The sequence below is a fragment of the Pangasianodon hypophthalmus genome, chromosome 17 (genome assembly GCF_027358585.1).
Source record: "Pangasianodon hypophthalmus isolate fPanHyp1 chromosome 17, fPanHyp1.pri, whole genome shotgun sequence".
In the NCBI taxonomy this organism is placed as follows: domain Eukaryota; kingdom Metazoa; phylum Chordata; class Actinopteri; order Siluriformes; family Pangasiidae; genus Pangasianodon; species Pangasianodon hypophthalmus.
The window spans coordinates 25,170,097-25,192,267 of NC_069726.1; the positions used below are offsets into that span (position 1 = coordinate 25,170,097).

The window sequence follows — 22,171 nt, forward strand, 5'->3', positions numbered from 1 at the left end:
TGTGTGTGTCTGTGTCTTTGGATCACTCATCAGAGCCTACATTCCACCCTGATCACTCCAATCTGTGTGTTTGTTATGTGTGTATGACGTGTTTCTAATCGAGATACAGTCATGGGAAAAAGAAAGTACACCCTCTTTCAATTCCATGTTTTTGTTTATTAGGACCTAAATAACGATTGGGTGTTCCTCACCAACTTCTATAAACAAACAAATAACCTCAGGTATTAACAAAAAACATAACAGATTTCAATATGTAGTCATTTTTCCCCAAAAACATTTAGAAACGTGGTGGGAAAAAATAAGTACACTCTTCCTACTTCCACAATCATTAAGAGAGTAATTAGCAGCCAGTTGTTACTAATGAAATGCATAAGATTAGTTAATCATCAAGACGTGTGTTGACTACCTCTGTAAAACCAGAACTTTTGGCAGTTTGGTGTTCTGGAGCACTCAGGTGTGTGTCTACATCATGCCAAGAAGAAAGGACATCAGCTGTGGCCTCAGAGATGCAAATGCTGGTTCTGAATAATAATAATAATAATGTGTTATTGAATAATAGGGCATATATTTTGGAAAAAATGCTACATATGAAGTATGAAAGCCTTTAATGTCACTGTATATCTCTGTATACAACAAAATATTGAATTGAATATTGAACAAAATATTGAAATCTGTCTGAGGTTATTTGTTTATTTATAGAAGTTGGTGAGGACCACACAATTGTTATTTAGTCCCTGATAAATAAAAAAACTAAAAAAAAAAGTATGATTTGTGAAGTTAAAATATGACATTCATTCCCACACAAATGTGCTATTAAAAAAAACAAAAAAAACAAGATGAAATGCTCAAAATTAGCTGCGACATGCATTTGAGAAAGAAGAGGGTTGTCAGAACTATACACATTTATGTATGTTCTCCTACCTCAGAGCAATAACTAATGCTTGACATGCTGCAGAAAATAATGGAGTAAAAGTATAAAGTTGCAAAAATTGAGTACTTAAAAAAGTGCAGATAGTGAAAAAGTGCTCTAACAAATTATATGTACTTTGTTACAGTACACCACTGTTGCCAAAACACACTAAATTGTGGATAACAATTCAGATAATATGGCCATGAGATACAAAATCAAGGCCACGCAATCATAAGTGTGCACCATGAACTATTTCATGCTCTCAGATTTCTACTTTGTGATTTGTTTTTGCTGTTCTCTAAAGAAAACATTCTTGTGAATGGTCCCACACAGATCCTAAAGTTTACTAATAAAAACATTTATTTCCAAGTCTCGTGGATAATTTTTCACTTAGATACTGTAGACTTGTACCTAAAAACTTCCACTGTAATCAATAAAGACATTGATGCTCTTAAGGAAGATCCTTTTAATACACTCAGTACAGTTTGACTTTATAGTTTAGTTATAGTAGTGTAAATATTTATAATGGCTCTAACCAGCTCTCATCCAGAAGAGGATGGATTCACTTTTGAGTCTGGTTCCTCTCAAGGTTTCTTCCTCATGTTATCTCAGAGTTTTTCCTCACCACTGTCACCTCTAGCTTGTTCATTAGGGAACTAAATCTATATTCTGCTTTGCTGCTTTCTGACAAAGTCAACTGTTAAATGTGCTGTACAAATAAAATGGGAATGCTTGCTTGCTAAACGCCTGCATGGTCTCTGCTTGTTCTTGTCATGGTCCGGGCTAGGCTCCGGTGTTTTCCCCGTTCCCTTGTGTTTTCCTGTTTTTTCCCCTTCCTGGTATTTCCTGTGTTTTTCTCTCTCTCTCCCTGTTATGTGTGTGTCTCTGGGCCTGGCGCTCCACTCCACACCTCTTCCTAAGTGAACAGCGAACACAGCAGATAGTGCAATTATAATTCTTTACAGTATTCAGGTGTAGAAGAGTAAAGACAAACAGTACTGAATGTGTTTTACAGGATGTTCAGTATGATCATTTTGTATACAGGTTGTGTGTAAGCAAATTGTGCACAAATCTCCAGAATCTGATGAGATTATTAATTGAAGAAGGTTTAGACTTTGACTAATTTTAGGATGTGCAAATCTTTTGGATGTCCATGTAGGAACATCAGCAGCAGCTGGGAGTGAGACACAAGTGCAGAAGCTCTGAGCAGAAAAGAGAGAAAAATGCATTCCAGATGGACACAGTAGCTGCTGCCACAGGAATGGAAAAAGACAAATGGAAAGTTAATAATAAAACACTTACTTTTAAACTGAATACATGAGCAGAGTGCAACGTACTTTCTTACAAATACTTCAGAGGTGTTGCAGGGAAAACCATGTCGATGGACTAAACAAGCTGCACGTTAACTGAGTATTCTGCCCAGAAGATGGAGCCAAAGGGAGCAAAAGCAAAGCTCATGTGCCAGTATAAAGACAATAAAGCTAAGCTTGAATTCCAGATTATACAGAGTAATTCACCTGCCGTTCTGGGAAGATCAGCCTGCACAGAATTAGGACTGGTCCAGAGAATCTACAAAGTAGAGATCCTGAAAGAGTTTGATGATGTGATTATTGGCTTGGGGTGCATACCACGGTTACACCATATAAAGATTGATCCAGCAGTGACTCCTGTGATAAATCCACCAAGGAAGGTGCACTAAAAGACAAAATAAAAGGAGAACTCAACAGAATGGAAAGCCTTGGAGTTATCGAGAAGCAGACAGAACCCACTGACTGGGTCAATAGTATGGTAACGGTAGTGAAGGAAAACAAACTAAGAATCTGTATCGATCCACAAGATTTAAACAAGGCCATAAAGAGAGAACACTACCCACTCAGAACAGTAACCATGGGTTCTGGCAAATCCAGCTTGATGAAGAAAGTTCTAAACTTTGTACATTTAACACACCATTCAGTAGATACCATTTAAGAGGCTTCCCTTTGGTGTTTCTTCATCCCCAGAAGTCTTCCAGATGTGCATTGCTCAGAGACTTGAGGACCTAGAGGGAGTAGTGAATATCATGGATGACATACTTGTGTGGGGCAATAGTGTGGAACAAGATGATAAAAGACTCAGAGGACTTGTAGAGTGAGTCAGGAGCATAAATCTGAAATTAAACCAAGACAAATGCAAGAGTAGAATGCCAGAAATAAAGTACATAGGACATGTACTGAGTGGAGAAGGTTTGAAGCCAGACCAAGATAAAATAAAAGCAATTGTGGAGATGCCTGAACCACAAGATAAACTTGCCCTGATGTGATTTCTACGTATGGTCCAATACCTTGCAAAGTTTGTACCAAACATGTCTGAGGTCAGTGCCCCACTAAGGAAACTCCTTTAAAGTGATGTAGTGTGGGACTGGGAAACTCCGCAGCATAAAATCTTTGAAACTGGGCTACCGCATCAAACGTACATTAATGTCAGCTACTACACAGAGTTTTATCAATAATATCCCAGAGTAATCAGCCTTCATTGGATCACAATCTGATCCTGAAGAACTTGATCAGGTGACTGAATGCTTAGAATCAACATTGTACTATACTCTAGATAATGCAGCTCCACTACAAAGAAAAATAATTAGAGAGAAAAACTAGCACCCTGGTATTACGATCAAACGCGCACCTTAAAACAGACCATGAAGATTAGAATGTAAATGGCGTCAAACTAAACTGGTAGTATTTCAAACAGCATGGAAGGACAGCCTTCTGAGCTATAGAAAAGCTTTTTGTGCTGCTAGATCAATGTATCTCTCCACCCTAATTGAAGAAAATAAAAATAATCCTAGATTCTTATTTAATACTGTAGCAAAATTAACTAGGAATAAGACCACCACAGAGGCATGCACACCATCAATATGTAGCAGCGATGACTTTATTAATATTTTCATTGACAAAATAGAAAATATTAGGCAAAACATTCAGAGTATTAATTTAAAGCCAGACAGTTTTAAAACTAACCCTGTAGATAATATAATATAACAATATCAGATCAATGATTAGAATGATTTATGCCCCTTCAAGAGACCAAACTATTTTCACTAATTTCCTCATCAACCTGTATACTAGATCCCTTACCTAAATGTTTCTTCAAATTCCAGAAACAATCGAACCTTAGCACTGGCTTTGTACGTAAATCTTTTAAACTAGCAATTATCAAACCCCTGATTAAAAAACCTGAACTTGAACCCCGTCGACTGTCTAATTATAGGCCAATATCAAACCTCCCTTTTATCTCCAAGATCCTGGAAAAGGTTGTAGCACAGCAGATATGCTCATACCTATATAGGAACATTTATGAAATCTACCAGTCAGGATTTAGGCCTCATTATAGCACAGAGACAGCGCTGGTTAAAGTGGTAAATGACCTCTGATCAGGGTTGTGTCTCCTTGCTTGTGTTGCTTGACCTTAGTGCAGCTGTTGACACCATTGATCATATTATTCTCCTTGATAGATTAGAAAATGTTGCTGGAGTTAAGGGAACGGCCCTCTCCTGGCTCAGGTCTTATTTGACTGATCCTTATCAGTTTGTAGATGTAAAAGGTGAGTTTGGTGTTCTGCAAGGCTCTGTTCTAGGACCACTGCTCTTTTCTTTATATACAGTTGAGGTCAAAAGTTTACATCCCCCTTTCAGAATCTGCAAAATGTTTATTATTTTACCAAAATAAGAGGATCATACAGAATGCATGTTATTGTTTATTGTTTATTTAGTGCTGACCTGAATAAGATATTTCACATAAAAGATGTTTACATAAAGTCCACAAGAGAAAATAATAGTTGAATTTATAAAAATGACCCCGTTCAAAAGTTTACATCCCCTTGATTCTTAATACTGTGTTGTTACCTGAATGATCCACAGCTGTGTTTTTTTGTTTACTGATAGTTGTTCATGAGTCCCTTGTTTGTCCTGAAGAATTAAACTGCCTGCTGTTCTTCAGAAAAATCCTTCAGGTCCCACAAATTCTTTGGTTTTCCAGCATTTTTGTGTATTTGAACCCTTTCCAACAATAACTGTATGATTTTGAGATCCATCTTTTCACACTGAGGACAACTGAGGGACTCGTATGCAACTATTACAGAAGGTTCAAATGCTCACTGATGCTCCAGAAGGAAAAACCATGCATTAAGAGCCGGGGGGTGAAAACTTTTTGAATTTGAAGATCAGGGTAAATTTAACTTATTTTGTCTTCTGGGAAACATGTAACTATGTTCTGTAGCCTCTGAAGGGCAGTACTAAATGAAAAAAATACGATATTTAGGCAAAATAAGAAAAATGTACACATCTCCATTCTGTTCAAAAGTTGAGCCCCCCGGCTCTTAATGCATGGTTTTTCCTTCTGGAGCATCAGTGAGCGTTTGAACCTTCTGTAATAGTTGCATATGAGTCCCTCAGTTGTCCTCAGTGTGAAAAGATGGATTGCATTTTGTATGATCCCTCTTATTTTGGTAAAATAATAAACATTTTGCAGATTCTGAAAGGGGATGTAAACTTTTGACCTCAACTGTATGCTACCTCTGGGTAAAACTATTCGTAAACGTGATATTAGCTTCCACTGTTACGCTGATGACACACAGTTGTATGTTTCAGCAAAGCCAGATGAGAGACAACAGCTTAATAAATTTGAGGAATGTTTAAACAATATTAGACACCGGATGTCAAGTAACTTCCTCCTACTTAATTCCGACAAGAAAGAAGTACTTCTGTTGGGACCACATGCAGCTAGAAGTAAGCTTTCTGTTTACATAGTAACTCTGGATGGTCTTTCAGTTACATCATGTGCAGCAGGAAAAAGACCTTGGTGTGATTACTGGAGTCAGTCTTTCATTTGAAGCTCATGTAGGTAATATTTATAGGATAGCCTTCTTTCATCTAAGAAATACTGCTAGGATAATGCTTTTATTGGTTGGATTGTTGTAATGCCTTACTGTCTGGATGTTTCAGTAGGAGCATAAACAAGCTCCAGTTAGTCCAGAATGCAGCAGCGAGAGTCCTTACTAGAACCAGAAGATATGACCACATCACCCCTATCTTATCCACACTGCATTGGCTCCCGGTCAAATTTCGAAATGATAAGAAAATACTACTATTGACCTATAAAGCACTGGATGGTCTCGTGCCTCAGTACCTGAGCAAACTTTTGGTCTTTTATGATCCGCCACGCCTACTTCGATCAAAAGGTGCAGGCTCTTTGTTGGTACCTGGAATAGTGAAGGCTACAGCAGGGGGTAGAGCTTTCTCTTACAAAGCCCCACAGTTATGGAACAGCCTTCCACTTAGTGTTCGGGGCTCAGACACAGTCTCAGTGTTTAAGTCTCAGCTGAAAACATATTTGTTTAGTCAAGCCTTTTGTGAATAGCTTTCTTAGGTACAGGAGCAGGTCTGGAGGGTTCACAGGCATAGAGTGTTGTGGGGAACTGGGATGTTTGGATGCTGTCGCCCTCCCCACTCTCACGCGTTCACTCAGGTTTGTCGACGGTGGAGTGGCTGGAGCTTTATGTCCCAGGGCGCCCTCGTGTCTGTGTTGCCTTTTGGCTCTCCCTTTTAGTTATGCTGTTATGCCAGAGTCCCTGCTTGCACTCTGAATGCAATAACCATTGTCTTTAACCATTACTTCACAATGAGCATACCTAATAAACTGTGTTTTTCTCTCTCTCTCTATGTCAAGCTATATACATATGCTACTCCTGAGATACCAGTTATCCTGACCTCTTCTGAACTCCGGACCTGCCTGATCCATTCTGATGCCCTACTTCTGATTGGAGTTCTCATCACTTGAAAATCACTCGCTGCTGCTGAGGATGGCCCACATGGACAGCCTAAAGATCTCCATGAGATTACTGTGGATGGTACAACATAGAAATCTTAAAGATGGCTGTGGGTGTTCTTCCAATAATAGCCTTAGGACTGCAATTGCTAAGAAAAGATTTGCACTTGAGTCTCCATTATCTAAGCATTAATAACTTCAAAACAACAGACTTTAAGTTGAAACTATAATTCAGAAATGACTTGGATGCTCATACTTATAAGTTGCTCAAAAGCTCATAAGTTCCTGTTTACACTATTGCATTGTTAGCACACAGCCTATATAGTACACAGTTACAGAAGGGAATTATTTATAATCGGTGTCACCCAGATGAGGATGGGTTCCCTTTTGAGTCTGGTTCCTCTCAAGGTTTCTTCCTCACATCATCTCAGGGAGTTTTCCTCATCACCGTCACCTCTGGCTTACTCATTAGGGATAAATTCATAAATTTATATCCTGATTTTATGTATTTTTGTAAATCTGCTTTGTGACAATTTCCACTGTTAAAAGCCCTATACAAATACAATTTAATTGAAATACAATAGTGAACATGTTAAGAATTAACATTGCCGCTAGAAAATTAACTGTGCCGCATGTCAGGATCTTGCGATCTCCCTGGACAATTCTCTGATTTCACCTTCGGTCACTGCACGCAACCTTGGGGTAACCATGGACAATCAACTGTCCTTTTCATCTCATGTTGCTAATCTGACACACTCATGCTGATTTCTCCTTTACAATATCAGAAGGATTCATCCATTTCTCTCCACACAGGCCACATAGGTGCTTGTTCAGTCTTTTGTCATTTCGAGACTGGACTACTGCAACTCGCTTCGGGTAGATCTGCCTCTAATTGCCACTTGACCTCTGCAACTGATCTAAGATGCAGCTGCGCAACTTGTGTTCAACCTTCCTAGGTTCCCCCACACCACCCCATTGCTACGCTCCCTCCACTGGCTTCCTGTAGCTGCTTCATCAGATTTAAAACACTGATGCTTGCCTACAAAGCCAAAAACAGACCAGCACCCACTTACCTCAAAGCACTTATCACACCCCGCACTGCACCACGCTCCCTCCGATCCTCTAGCACTGCTCAACTGAACCCACCACATCTCGGGAAGGCATGCATCAAGACCCACCTCATCCTTAAGACTGATGGTATTCTTAGTCAGAGAACTAGTGAACCAGTATCAGGATGTATTTATTGATAGAGACTTCAATGCACTTCTTTAAGTCGCTCTGGATAAGGGAGTCTGCCAAATGCCATAAATATAAATGTAGAAAGTTTGTGAACCCTTTACAATTTTCTGTATTTCTGCATAAATTTGACTTGAAACATGATTTTCTTCTAAGTCCTAAAACTAGATAAAGAGAGCCCAGTTCAAATCATGCAAAATGCATTGTAGTTTTTACATTTTTTTTGAGCAAATATCTTTTTGAGAAAAAGAACTTCTAGGAGAATGTGCTAATTTAAATTGAAGTAATTGAAATCAGGTGTTTCAATCAAGAGGATGGCAATCAGCCATGAGTTTAGCAGGCCGTCCCATGGTTCAAGAACATAAACTTGGGTCTTCACTATCAATGTTTGGTCTTCACCACACAGGTTTATGGAAGTGTGCCATGCCTCAATCAAAGGTGATTCTTGATGAGCTCAGAAAAAGAGTCGTCAATGTACATCAGGCTGGAAAAGGTTACAACAACATTTCTAAAGAGTTTGGCCTACACCAATCCACTGTGAGGCATATGATATATAAATGGAGGAAATTCAGCACCACTGATACTCTCCCAAGGAGTGGTCGTCCAGCAAAACTCACCATAAGGGCACGGTGAATAATATTACGGGAAGTCACAAAGAACCCCAGGGTAACATCTAAGGACCAGCAGGCCACTTTTGCATTGAGTACTGACAATATTTCTGAGTCCACCATCAGGGAAACACTGAACAAGAACAGTGTTGCAAGTTAGGATAGCAAAGAGGAAGCCACTACTCTCCAAAGTTTGCTCAAGACCACATGGGTACGCCAGAAGCCTACTGGAAAAACCTTTTGGTTTAAATGAAAAGCATTATGTTTAGTGAAAACCAAACACTGCATTCCAACATTAGAACCTCATCCCAACTGTGAAGCCTGGTGGTGGCAGCATCATGGTTTGGGGCCGCTGTTTAATTGGGTTCTCTTTATCTAGTTTTGATCACATTTAAGGTCAGATTTATGCTGAGATAAATCTAAAAATTGTAAAGGTTTCACAAACTTTCTAGCAGCACTATAAATTAGTACATGCTAATATATATCCACTGTGACCCTGACTAGGATAATGCACTTACTGAAGATGAATAGATGAAAAATAGTATTAAAATGTGCGTACATTAAGAATAATCTTTATATAATAATTAACAAATCTAATATATTCAAAGTTTAAAGAAAAAATTTAAAATGATTATGGAAGTAGAAAAGAAATGGAAAAAATTATTACATAAAACAAAGGCAGCAACAGTTGCTTAAACAATATTTTCAAAAAAGTCCCTTGAGGCTCTGTGGTGAGACTACTCATTTACTTACTAATAATCCATGTCTGAGAGTACCAACAATTTGGTTCACAAATGACAGTGAACAAGCATCTCCACCTGATGTGACTTTGTTGTTGTTGTTCTTTTGGTTGCTCCCGTTAGGGGTCACCACAGCGGATCATTGGTCTGCATGTTTGATTGGCACAAGTTTTACATCGGTTGCCCTTCCTGATGCAATCTTCCCATTTTATGAGGGCTTGGGACCTGCACTGACAGTATACTCCCAGTGGCTGGGTTACTTAATGCGATTTTCTGAAGTTCAAAATGGGATAACATTTAAATGTTTTATCAAATAGTTCTTTATGTAAACAGAGTGTGATTTTCTGTCACTCACTTGATAATGTTTGCAGTGTTAAATATTATTGATAAAGACTTCAAAACACTTCTGTAAGTAGCTCTGGATAAGGGCATCTGCCAAAGGCATAAATGTAAATGTAAAACAGTGACAATAGTGGCACCCCGTGATTTCAAAATCTTGGGGTAATATTACAAAAAAACTGAACAAAATCTCCTCAAACAGAGTTCCTAAGTAGAGAAGAATTCAAAATGAGTGATAAACTACTACTGCTGGCTAGGAGATGCATAAAACCTCCTACTGTCACTCAGCGGTACAAGGAGATCTATCAGATACTACCCTGGTACACAGAGGAACGGAACAGGGTACCTCTGGACTTGGGGATAGAATAGAATATTAATTTGATTCAGGAGACTGACTAAAGCACAGGCATAAATGTAAATGTAATATTTTTATTTTATTTTGATTTCATATAAATTTTCTGCCACAGACTCTCTCCAGGTCGCTGCTATTAGCCCAGGTAGCATCTTGCCCTTTCAGACCTGGTATTAACACCCATCCCAGGTTATCTGATCACAGCTGTACAACTGACACGAATAAACTGGTATTTCGATGTGTCTCAAAGTGTCTAATGACCACTGACATGTGGTCTGGATACGGACATCTGCTAAATGTTGTAAACATAATGAAAATAAGCAATTTAAACTCAACAGCATGTACCATATATAAAAGTGCATGCAAATCCATGCAAATTATATGATCAAGTTGACCAAGTTGAGGTTTACATTAATTAGCCTTCTTATGTGCAAATTTACACACTCTCAAGAGCACGAGTAGGATATGAATGTTTTTCCGAATTTACAGGATTTTACACCAAATTTCTTGTGTAAACGCTCATAAAAATCATTTACGCATAAATCTGTTTCGAGACCAGTTTGATTAATGAGACCCAGTGATATTCATAGAAGGGTTACTAAAATATATTAAGGTTGTTAAGAACTATGGCATGTCTATGGTATATAGCTTAAGATGTGCTCACAAAAGCAAGGCTGCCTGTAAAAAATGGTAGCAAAAAAGCTGAAATTTATCATAGGTGTTTAAGGGTTACTATAACACTAACATCACCAAATATTGTGTTGTTAAAACTGAGTTGTTAGAACTGACAGTTTATTTATTTTGTTTGCAAATTACTCTGATCAAGTGCTTTCCCACGAGAATTTCTGTACACATATAACTATTGTTTAAAAATGAGACGTTTTGCAAATTGTCCACAAATCTCTCTTTTGCCCAGAAAGGAAATAATCTAAATACAAAAATGTATTTCAGATGAATTGTTACTTAGAAGGGTTACCCGAGAAAGGTATACTGCTTTTCTTTTCCAAACTTGGACATGATACAGACATATCTGAAGGTATACACTTGTTGCATATATTAAAATATATAAAATACACAATAAATGTGATAGATAATACACACAATTGGTGAAAAACAAGAAACATGGACAGCAACATAATCTCTTAAATACAGGTGCTATATAAAAAGAAGAATGTTATCAGATTATACAATAATTTACTAGTGTTCAGAATGCAGAGGATGTGACATTCTCACTGAGGTGTAGGTTCTGAAGTGCTAATGGATGTGTGCAAAATCAGTATTCAATTCAAATCAAGGTGTATTTGTCACATGCACGTTCAGAGCAGGTACAAAGTGCAGTGAAATACACTACAATATAACAATGTGTATAGGGGTAAGGGAGAGTGCAGGGGGGAGTTGGTGGTCATGAGTTCAGGGTTCTGATGGCTTGGGGAATGTCTATATTTGAATGTCAGGTGGGTTGGGTGGAACTGGTCCACTCTTTATAGATGATGTTCCTGACTGACATCCATCTCCATCCTCAATGTCTCTCAGATGCATTTCACTTCCTCGGGCGCCGCAGCAAAAAAAAAAAGGCTTGCCCACTGCTCCGGGTGTGTGTTCATGGTGTGTGTGTGTGTGTTCACTACTGTGTGTGTGCGCACTTGGATGGGTTAAATGCAGAGCACAAATTCCGAGTATGGGTCACCACACTTGGCCACAAGTCACTTCACTTCACTTCACTTACTGAAGAAAAAATTGATTTAAGAAGTAAAACAAACCTCAAATTGAAACTAACTGCATTACAGAAGTCAGCTCTAAAGGGTTTTCAACCAAGTATAAGGTATTAAAATGTACTGACTTGTGAAGATGTATTTAGAATATAAATGTAAATAAATGCCCTTCACTTTAATTTCATATATTTTACTATGCCCTCATAGATCTATAGAGTGGGTGACACAGGTTGGTGTAACTCAGATTCAAATGATAAACCAAAACATTTGTGGAAAATTTATCAGCCTTGTGCTATGCAGCTATTGAAGATCATTTAGAGTATTCGAATAACATGGGTGGAGTTTTTGACTATGAAATTGCCAAATCTTTCTTGTCTGTAGCTTTTGGGGAAATAGTTTTGCATTTAAAACAAGCACTTTCCAAGTCTATAGTTAATTTTGAGATCTGAGTGTGTGAAATTGCTGCATGAACTACTCAATATATGCACTTAGCCCATTATAATTCTTGCTCAAGCTGCAAAAACACATTTAGTAAAATTGATCTTTCATATTGTCTGATGCATTTTTGCTCTTTAACTTAACAGGCTTTGCCTTTAAAATTCATATTTGTTTTCCTATTGAGTCTTCAACTTTATTCACATTAATAGTCATAAACTCAAGTTGTGTGAAACTGTACATTGTGACGTTAATTTTATAAGATTTGACCTTGCATTCTTCACACAGTCTGAGAGAAGCACCCTCCTAAATTTCACCGTGAATGTGGACCAGCCCCATTGTGTTCCAACTTAAAAATTAGCTGGTGATTTGCCTAAATTGGTTGTGAATTTCAGTTGTATTTTTTTCACCCAGTTGGGTATAAATATCTGACAAGCTAAGCGAAGAGGAGGCTGGTTAAGACTGGCAACAATAAATCTCCCAAGTCTCTCTGTTCTAGAGAAAACATTTAGACGAGGTAAGAACGTTACAGCTTCTATTACAACTAGTACTGCTGCTACTACTGTAACTACTTCTTTTACTGTTACTACAGATATGTATATTATTTTTACTACTATTATTAAAGTACTTCATAATAGTACTATTATACTTAATGCCTCTACATTAGGAAATTGCAGATTCACCCATTTGTTACTGTTTTGCCTCTGTACTCCAGCAATATGGATTTGAATCTAGAGTTTGGGCTTTGCTATGTTGGTATGTTCACAGTGAGAAAATGCTTCCATCTGAGTATAAGTTGCAGTTCCTTCTTATTTTTACTATAAACTATAATGTTCTTGGCAGTTATGGAGTCCAAAACCATTGAGATGGCAGCTCTAGGAAGGGCTCTGCATCCTGGCACGCTGTATGACTGCCGCAGTGATTCCTTAATTCCAGGTAAACATCCCACAATATTTTACTTGCAAGGTTTTTGCAAGGTGACATCTGATTCACCTTTTGGGATGAAATTAAATAACAATAATGTGAATTAAAGCTATGTACTTAAAAAAAAATGAAATTTTGTGGTGAATTTAGTGCATTAATTGTGGAACAGGTAATTGTGTTGTATCAGAGACGTAACTGCTGCTCGGACAGTTGAGCTCAAGATGTGTGTGCAATGTGAAGTTTGTTTTGTTGCACTGTGAGTCTCAGTTATTCACTGAGAGTATATTCTACCCATTTGACCCTGATATGCACACACAAAACTATAAATGCCATTCAAGGACCATACTTATGTAACGTACATGTAAATACTAAATTCCTATAAATTCTAAAAAAAAAAAAATAATTGTGCTTATGATGTTCCTCAGCATCTTAATTGGAGACAATACCTCTCAAAGGCCACATTTCATAAGGCATGTTTTGCCATAATTTGTTAATTAAACCTACTTAAAGTGAGTTGTAACAGCATCACTTTGAGAGATTATCCATTAAACCATCAGCATGTTTTTGTTCATTGGAGAACCAATAACAGCAAATCTAAAGCAAAATGTATATAATGACACAATGGCCATGGAACCACAATTTAAGTAAAGCTCTCAGCCTCAGATGCATAATCTTCACCAAGGTTTTGGTTTCAATAATCTGAATGTACCACCCAGAAAATTACATCTAGATCCTGTGCAGCACTAGGCTGATAAATTCAAATAACTAATGAGTAACTACTGGAGTAACATTTTAACCTAAGTTGGCATGTCTGAATATCGTCCATAACTAACAGTTTTGACTCTTGCACAGTTTGTGACAGATGTATCAGTTGCATTATCTCACTCTTCAGGTATTTCTCTATGGGATACTGAAACAATAAAGAAGGGTTTGGATTCACGTCGGCAGCCCAAGACGGATCTGAATTTCACTGCTTCTGACTCTCTCAATGAGAAAGCAAAACTCCTAGAAGTGAGCGCCTCCCTTAAAGCTAGCTTCCTGGGTGGTTTAGTTGAAGTTGGAGGGTCGGCCAAGTACATGCGTGATAACAAATCCTCCGCACGTCAGAGCCGGGTTTCTCTGCAGTACAGCCAGACAACAAAATTTGAACAACTTACTATGGACCAGATGGGCAATATCACCTATCCTGAAGTGTTTGAGGAAGGAACTGCCACACATGTTGTTACTGCTGTACTGTATGGAGCTCAGGCTTTCATGGTGTTCGATCTAACAGCCAATGAGAATGAGGATAAAGAAGAAATCGAGGGAAACCTAAATGTAATGGTCCAAAAGATACCTTCACTTTCCATTGAGGGAGAAGGAGCTCTAACCATGAGCGAAACAGAAAGGAAATTAGCTGACGCTATTAACTGCACATTTTATGGTGATTATGAACTTGAGCAGAACCCCACCACATACATGGAGGCCCTGCAACTGTACAGGAAGCTTCCATCTCTTCTGAGGGAGAGGGAGAATGATGCAGTACCAGTGAAGGTTTGGCTTTATCCCCTTGCACGACTGGGTGAAAAAGCAGCTACACTGAAGAGGGAAATTCATAAAACACTTATTTCTAAAACAGATATTTTATTGGAGGAACTGGGAAATGCAGAGGCTCAATGCAATGACCTGATTACAAACACAACAATAAATGATTTCCAGTATGTGAAACTAAGGCTGAAGACATTTCAGGAATTGCTGGATGTCTACAAGGCATTGTTCCTAAAAGCGTTGCGTAGGCTCATTCCTGCTATACGGGGTGGAAAGGAGAAGGAGCAGGCACTAGCAGACATTATAACCATCCATCAGAAGTCTCCCTTTAGAGCTGAGAAGCTGAATCAGTGGCTTGAATACCGTCAGGGTGAAACAAATCTGCTGAATCTCTATACCCAGCAACTGGCTGGTGTCCCTGTTGTGAAATACTCAGCCCTGTTGAGCAACATTCTCTTTAATCCCAATGTTGATACCGTGGTGTGCTTCTGCTTTACCTCTCTGACAGATGAAGACCCATATTTGTCAATTTTAACTAAATTTCTGAAAGTGGAGCAGTTTGAAAAAATGTCAGCAATTCCAGAGTCAGCTGACCAAGACATCAAGGTATGGTTCCACAAACCTGAAGTAATTGAGAAGATGAAAGATAACTTTTTTCTCTTCAAAGGTTTTTTCCAGGCAAATAAAGATGAGACAAAATCCAGGTTTGTCATTGTGTCAGTCTCTGACCCCTCCAACCCTGGAATCTCCATCCGTCTTTACAAAAAAGGGAAAATTGTGGAGAGTGCGTTTCAACCCGTGTCCAAACCACCTGCACCCAAGGTGAACATTCAGGACAGAAATATAATCCTGAAGCTGCAGAAGTCCCCAACTGGATCGACAGTGCGGTTCAGAGTGGAATACAGGATAGTACAGGCCACTGATTCAGAAACTGATGTGGAAAAATGGGACGTTACAGAGACTCCAGATGCTCAGGAGAACTTCACACTGACTGGACTACAGCTAACAAAGCAATACAGGATTCGGTACAGAGCTATTAGTGAAGTTGGAGTGAGTGAAGCCAGCGACTCTGTCCTCTTCTCTGCTCATGGAAAATATAAGTTATCTTTGAGCCAGAATTGGGTCAGTTAACTTTTTACATTTCTACTAATTTTGTTTCATGTGTGCAAGATTTTAACTCCATATACTGTATTGTCAGCCAAAATGCTTTTTATGAGAGTAGCTGAAAAAAAGACTAACTATACTAAGTTTTGACCACAACTGGCCTGCTCAACATTTCATACAATTGTCTAAAACACTCTTCATATCACAGGGAAATAAATCTCTCATAGCTTGCTGCTCAAAAGAGGTGACTTTAGCTATCTAAGTGCACAACTAGATGTCACTGTAAACTAAACCTAACCCTAGTATGTAGCTGCAAACTCTGATGTGAACTTCTCCTCAATCATTTTTCCTGCAGGTTTTTACAATAATACTTTGTTCAATGGCCCACACAACACAAAACACAACTTTGATTAACTGACCTATTTTATCCACAACTGTAATGAAGCAGCCTAATTAACCCAAATTAAAAAAAAATTATATATTTTCCCATCCACATTCTGACACATACTCTACATTTATCTTGTGCCTACACTCACTGGTCATTTTATCCTACCACACAGGTCACTTTGCAGACATACAATTACTGACTGTAGCCCATCTGTTTGGCTCACGATTTTGTTCCCCACAGAATTGGACACCTTCTTCTTTCATTACTGAGCTAAGGCTCAAAGTGATGAGCAGCTTGGGCACATCAAGGTGGAGTCCCTCAACCATTAAGCCAGTGGTTAAAAATCTAGCCAGCAACATTGTGAGTAACAGCTTCCACAGTCAGGCTAAAGAATGCAGTCAACTCAGTCATTTTAATATTTGTACCATTATATCAGTATCTGTAAAAAGCACATTTCCACTATTGTGACACAGCAGGAGCTGACGAATGTAGATTTTACTACGCAGTCCTGTTTGTGCTAGTGAAGAACTAAGATTAGTCATACATAAGATTTATATTTACTGCAGTGTTGATGTGTCTGACATTTGACATACATGAGGCAGAGGTGTTTGGGTACAGGTATAATCAGATTGATAGACATCTAAATTGGCAAGCAAAGATTAAAGTCAATCAAATTGGGTAATGCAAGCAAGGCAAAGGAGTAAGTAATAAAACAGAAGGAAGATCAAAATTTGGCAAACCTTCACACAGATCGTGTGTATTGGTGTGAAATTTGTAGAGAGTTCATTGATTGTGAATGGGAATCAGCTGTGGTGGGTTAGTAGGAAGGAGACAGTGTATGAAGTAAACTCTGGAGTGGAGTGTGTTGGTGGATTGGCACTGGCTCCTGGAGAGGTGTTGGATCCCGAAGTGACGCTAGCTCCTGGAGTGGTGGATTTTTTACATTTACATGTATTCATTTAGCAGATGCTTTTATCCAAAGCGACTTACAAATGAGGAAATACAAGCAAAGCGATATATCAAGCAGAGAACAATATAAGTAGTGCTACCATACAAGATTATTAATTGAGTGCTAGAGGAGCAAAGTGCACAGAGTAGAGGTGTAAGTGCAGGTGTAAGTGCAGATTTTTTTATGAGTAGGGACAAGTTAGGGGTTAGTTAAGTGTTTATGGTAGAGTTTTAGCTGTTTTTGAAGAAAGTGACAGATTCTGCTGTCTGGTTTGAGTTTGGAAGTTCATTCCACCACTGAGGGACAGTCAGTTTGAAGGTTCTGGAAAGGGACCTCAAGCCTCGCTGAGTGGGCACTACTACGAATCATTCGTTAACTGATCACAGGTTGCAGGAGGGAACATAAACCTCAAGGAGAGTGTTGAGGTAGGGGGGTGCTGTTCCAGACAAGGTCTTGTACATGAGCATCAAGGCCTTAAAGTTGATGTGGGCAGCTACAGGAAGCCATTTTTTGTATTTTTTTTTTTTATAACACTCAGTGAAGGTCATATGCATATTCTCCCCACAGGAAATTCCATATGAGGTTGGAATCTCTAAAGGGATGAGAACGGGAATAGCTTTTCACTTCCAGGGGGTTGTTCCTGCAGATTCAGACTTGTATGTATTTATGCCATTAACCACTTAAAATAAAAGAAAACATCATGTGACCTGCAGTGAGAGACATGGAATTCCATAGGCAGAGTTTTAATATTGATCTGTGAGACAAATTTTCCTATTTCATAAAGCAAAATTTTCCTCTTTCACACAGCTTTGTCTTTATGTTCAAGACTGGGAAGGGGGAAGATGATGACGTTGCTTTTTACCTGAGGATATACCCTGAGCTGGCTTCAAACCAGAGAATCTACAGTGAAGGAAAATGGGACAAAAAAGGATGGATTGTGGGATGTCCCTTACTCAAAGGATCAGCATTTGATATCTTCATTGTCATTGGAAATGAAAGCTATGTGGTATAGTGATTAATAGAATAAATGGATAAACATTACATTTACAGCAATAATGTAAGTTTAACAAACAGTACTTATTTGCTCCTCAGGTATATGTAAATGGCTGGAGATATAGCTCATTTAAACACTATATACCAGTGGAAAGGCTGACTACGCTGAAAATTGATGGAGATGTCATTGTAAACAACATTGGTTTAGTTTCAGTAAGTCAGATTCTCAAAGCACCAGTTTCTTTCTTTTTTTCTCTCTTTCTTTATTTTTCAAATAATGTGTACAGAAATTTGCAAGACAGGGAAAAACAAAAGGGGGAAACTGAAAACTGTGCAGGGCATTGGCTGATCAAGAATTGAAACACCTACAATCAAGTATCGGAGAGATCCTGTGTATAACTCTAAAACCTATGTATAATTGTGTATAATTTTCTTATCTTCAAAGAACTGGAGCACATCTGCCTTTGGTAACGAACAAAGGTCTGGTACCTCACGTTGGGAACTTTCAAAAAACCAGTCAGATGGGGCACAACCAATCTGCAAACCTGTGAGTAACAAAGCTTGAAAAGTAGTTTAAAATGAACATAACTTTTTGTTACCTACAGAATCGTAAAATATTAACAATACTATAAAACAATTAACAATTTAAAAATATTATGAATAGATATTTGCCATGGCCTACATGAACAATGTTTATGACCCTAACAGAACCAGCCCTATTTGGGCCAAATTCCTGGAGGACTGAAATATGGACTGACTTTGTTCTTCCAGGGGGTGGTTCCTTCAGATGCCAGCGGGTATGCTTTTAAAATACTGCCCACAATATACCTTCACTGTTATTAGCATAACACCAGTATGAAACATAACACTTCACATATATTCAGAACTATCCAAAAATCTTAGGCACATGTAATAATATTAAATAATGAAAAAAGAAAATTAATTAAATAATGATATGTTTTCTACATACAATAATAAAAAAAAAAAGTCAGTATTTGGTGTGCTTTGAAGAAATGCATCAATAGTCTCGGGTAGAAATGTCTCAATAGTCTCAGGTACACTACACCTTGTGCAGTTTTATAAGGAAATTAGCTGGTTATTTTTTCTAAGCATCTTGGAAAATCTGTCACAGAGACTTTGACTGTCACATTTACTTCTGTTTTTGCAGGTGATCTCTGACAATGTTCATTATGTTTTATTTTATTTGTCTGTAAAAATAGTCTATTACATAATATTACTTACTTTAATGACATCCAAAATTTTTCCTCTAACATTTCATTTTTTTTTGTTGGAAAATTAATTTTTTGGAAATCTAAAATGTTATTATTGACTCAATAATACAGAAGTCATAAAATAAACATCTAAGACAAAATTTGTTTCAAAAACATTTAGGCTGACCAAGACTTTTTTTATTCCAAATGTTTTATGTCTATTTTAGATTTGAAATAAATTACAAGACTGGGCCAAATGATGGTGATGACATCGCTTTCCAGTTCAGGCCTGAGCTGCACACTGTGGTCTGTAACAGTTACAAGAATGGAAAGTGGGAGGATCAAAAATCAATAGAGGAGGCGCTATTTGCTAAAGGAGAAGGCTTTGATATCCTCATGATTATTAAACCAAATGCGTATGAGGTAAGATATTTGGAAAATTGAAATGAATGAATCGTCAATTGTAAATTGAGTAAATAAGGTTATATTAAATGGTTTCATGTATTTGTTCAGGTTACTGTGAATGGCCGTGAACTCTGTAAATTTACCCACCGTATGCCACTGGACAAAGTGTCTACGCTTCAAATCCGTGGAGACGTCCTCATGAACACCTGTGCCATTATTCATGTAAGTCATTGTCATGTGATTAAAAAGAAGAAAAAAAAAACCACCATAAAAATTACCATTGCCAAGGTTATGTAGTTATGTATAACAACAGTAACAATAATAATAATAATAATAATCATTTTTAAATGTTTTGTGTTTAATTTTATCTATTAGCAAGAAAGGTCTGTATCATTTTGCCCAAGTTTTCCTTTTTTGTTTCACCCCCCCACTGTTAAAGTTTATTTTTAAATATACAAGAATTGGGGTAAAATAAATAAGTAAATAAATAAATCACAAAAAAAAAAAAAAATCATATATACTCCCCTCCACTCTTGGGCTTTAACCAAGAGTAGACATTCAGAACTATTAATTGTTTAAACAATGAGTCTAACAGGGCATACCTGGGCAACATGAAACACCTGTCAGTCACATGTTCCTATATTTCTGATCACTTCAAAAAAAGGGTGGGTTCAAACAAAATTTGCTATGTTGTTATATATAATATAAATTATAGTAATAAATTATATATATATTTTATATAATATAATTAAATTATAATTTATTATTATTATTATTTGTTTTTTTTTTCTACTAGGTGGACAAATTTAATCTGACATGTGACCTCTCTGCCCATATTTGAATATTTGAGGACCCTTTCATCTCCAGGAGCCTTGTTCAGATCTTTAAGACTATTTTTTCCCCTTGTTTGTAATGTAATGTTTTGTTGTGCTCAAGCATCATAATAGTTCCAGTTATACTCATAATTTCTCCTTTTCAAATGAATTCCTCCGAGCTTTCACAGTTTATCATTGGTGGACATTAAGGCAATACAGATGCTTTTCTATAGTTTGATTTTAAACACTACCCTGGTAACTAATGACAGTGTGGATTATTTGCGTTATCATGAGGATGCCTCTGCATCAGGAAGTAGCAGAAAATGAACTAAGGTAGGAGACAGAAAAAAGAGAAATAAACTAATGATATCTATTCAAAATAATAGATGTTTTATCTAAATAAATGTGTGGTAGCTGTAGCTGATTGATTCAATATTAGAATGACAAAGTTGATACATTCCCTGCTTAAGAATTAAATGGATGTTTTTGAAAATTAATTTAGATTTTTTTTCCCACCATTTCATTTAAAGCTCTGCAGTGGTGTAGTGCTCATCAAAATTGAAAATATTAGATAAATATGCTTTGCATTTATTTCTTTAATGAAATGCATTATGTGACCAAAGGTTCAACATTTTTATATTATTAGTTGACTCTAAAAATATCTTGGCTGACTTTGTTTTAATAAAATGTGATGAAGCCTTACAGCTTACATGTGAAGTTTTAATATGAATGTTAAGACTGAACATTTGTAAAATAAAATAACCCCATATTATCCAATAATAAAGTAAATAAACCCAATAGCCAATATTTGATATATTTGACAGATTTAAAATAACATTTCTGGGTCATGCAAGGACATGTGAAAACTCCTTGTAGAATTCAAATCAGGATTTAATATCTATATATTTTTAGCCCCACAAAAAGCAATTCAAAGATGAACAGTGTTTCTTGACAATGGCAATTAAATCAAATTCATGATTACGAACTCAAGCAAAATTCTGTTATTTTCTCTCAGCTTATCATTCAGCCTTTATTTTATTTTATTTCTTTACAATAAGATTAATTTAAAATTTTATTTTAGGCTATTTTTTTTTTAAATGGTCATTTACTGTACTTTATTTTTGCACCACTTAATGTCCCTGCTATCCAGTTGCAAAAAGGATTCTTGGATGGAATTCTCTGAACAAATTTTAATAGATATTAGAGAACTGGCTTTTATCTTTTTTATTTCAAAGCAAAGAGTCCTTTGCGCAAAAAAAGCATTTACAGAGTATGTATGATTTATTTATTTATTTTAAATATATATTTCCTTTCTTGACAATATTCATTATTTCTGAGGCAGAAAAGATTGAAAACACTTTTTTTTTAAATTAAAAACTATTTTATATTAGCTTTTCAGAGTAGTTTACAGAGGCATGAAGATATTGCCGTTATGAATTTTCAACAAATTAATTAAAATATTCAGTTTTTTAGCCAAGAACATACAAGATGCAATCAGAAGAATACTGAAGTAGAGGAGACTACAAATCAGTGACATGCAAACTCACACTGCGCAGTGCAGAAATAGCCCAATATTTCAATTATTCAATTACAGTGTCAATTACAGTGATATCAGCATCACTGTGGCTGGAGGGTAACGAAATTGAGTATCATGAAGATGTACAGAAAAAGGAATGAGCTATAAAACAAATGATTTTTCTATTTTCACAAAGATGCACAAGA

General features: G+C 37.1%; 2 protein-coding genes across 2 annotated transcripts in view; one reads left to right on the forward strand and one right to left on the reverse strand.

Annotated features, from left to right (window-relative positions):
- The window catches only part of LOC113525332 (drebrin-like protein B), a 31,747-nt gene extending 14,842 nt beyond the window's left edge, over nt 1-16,905 (reverse strand). Inside the window, exon 1 of the mRNA XM_026911816.3 lies at nt 16,817-16,905. The gene's annotated coding sequence lies outside the window, so the exon portion shown is untranslated. The remainder of the gene's footprint in view (nt 1-16,816) is intronic.
- Nucleotides 12,979-21,540, forward strand: LOC128321053 (cytolytic toxin-alpha-like). The gene is made up of 11 exons (XM_053241569.1): nt 12,979-13,069; nt 13,950-15,706; nt 16,317-16,436; nt 17,593-17,681; nt 17,833-18,031; nt 18,118-18,231; nt 18,464-18,565; nt 18,727-18,815; nt 19,457-19,652; nt 19,743-19,856; nt 20,431-21,540. The coding sequence occupies exons 1-11, from the start codon at nt 12,979-12,981 to the stop codon at nt 20,473-20,475; spliced, it is 2,916 nt and encodes a 971-aa protein (XP_053097544.1). The 3' UTR covers nt 20,476-21,540.
- Nucleotides 21,541-22,171: the final 631 nt, after the last annotated feature.

What these genes read in the sequence shown, in the direction of transcription:
- LOC128321053 (XM_053241569.1), top strand. Translation starts at nt 12,979, where the DNA reads ATGGAGTCCAAAACCATTGAGATGGCAGCTCTAGGAAGGGCTCTGCAT. An exon ending in AAAATCTAGCCAGCAACATT is followed by an intron (nt 16,437 to 17,592) that starts GTGAGTAACAGC and finishes TTCTCCCCACAG; the next exon opens with GAAATTCCATATGAGGTTGG. An exon ending in ACACCTGTGCCATTATTCAT is followed by an intron (nt 19,857 to 20,430) that starts GTAAGTCATTGT and finishes TTTTTCTACTAG; the next exon opens with GTGGACAAATTTAATCTGAC.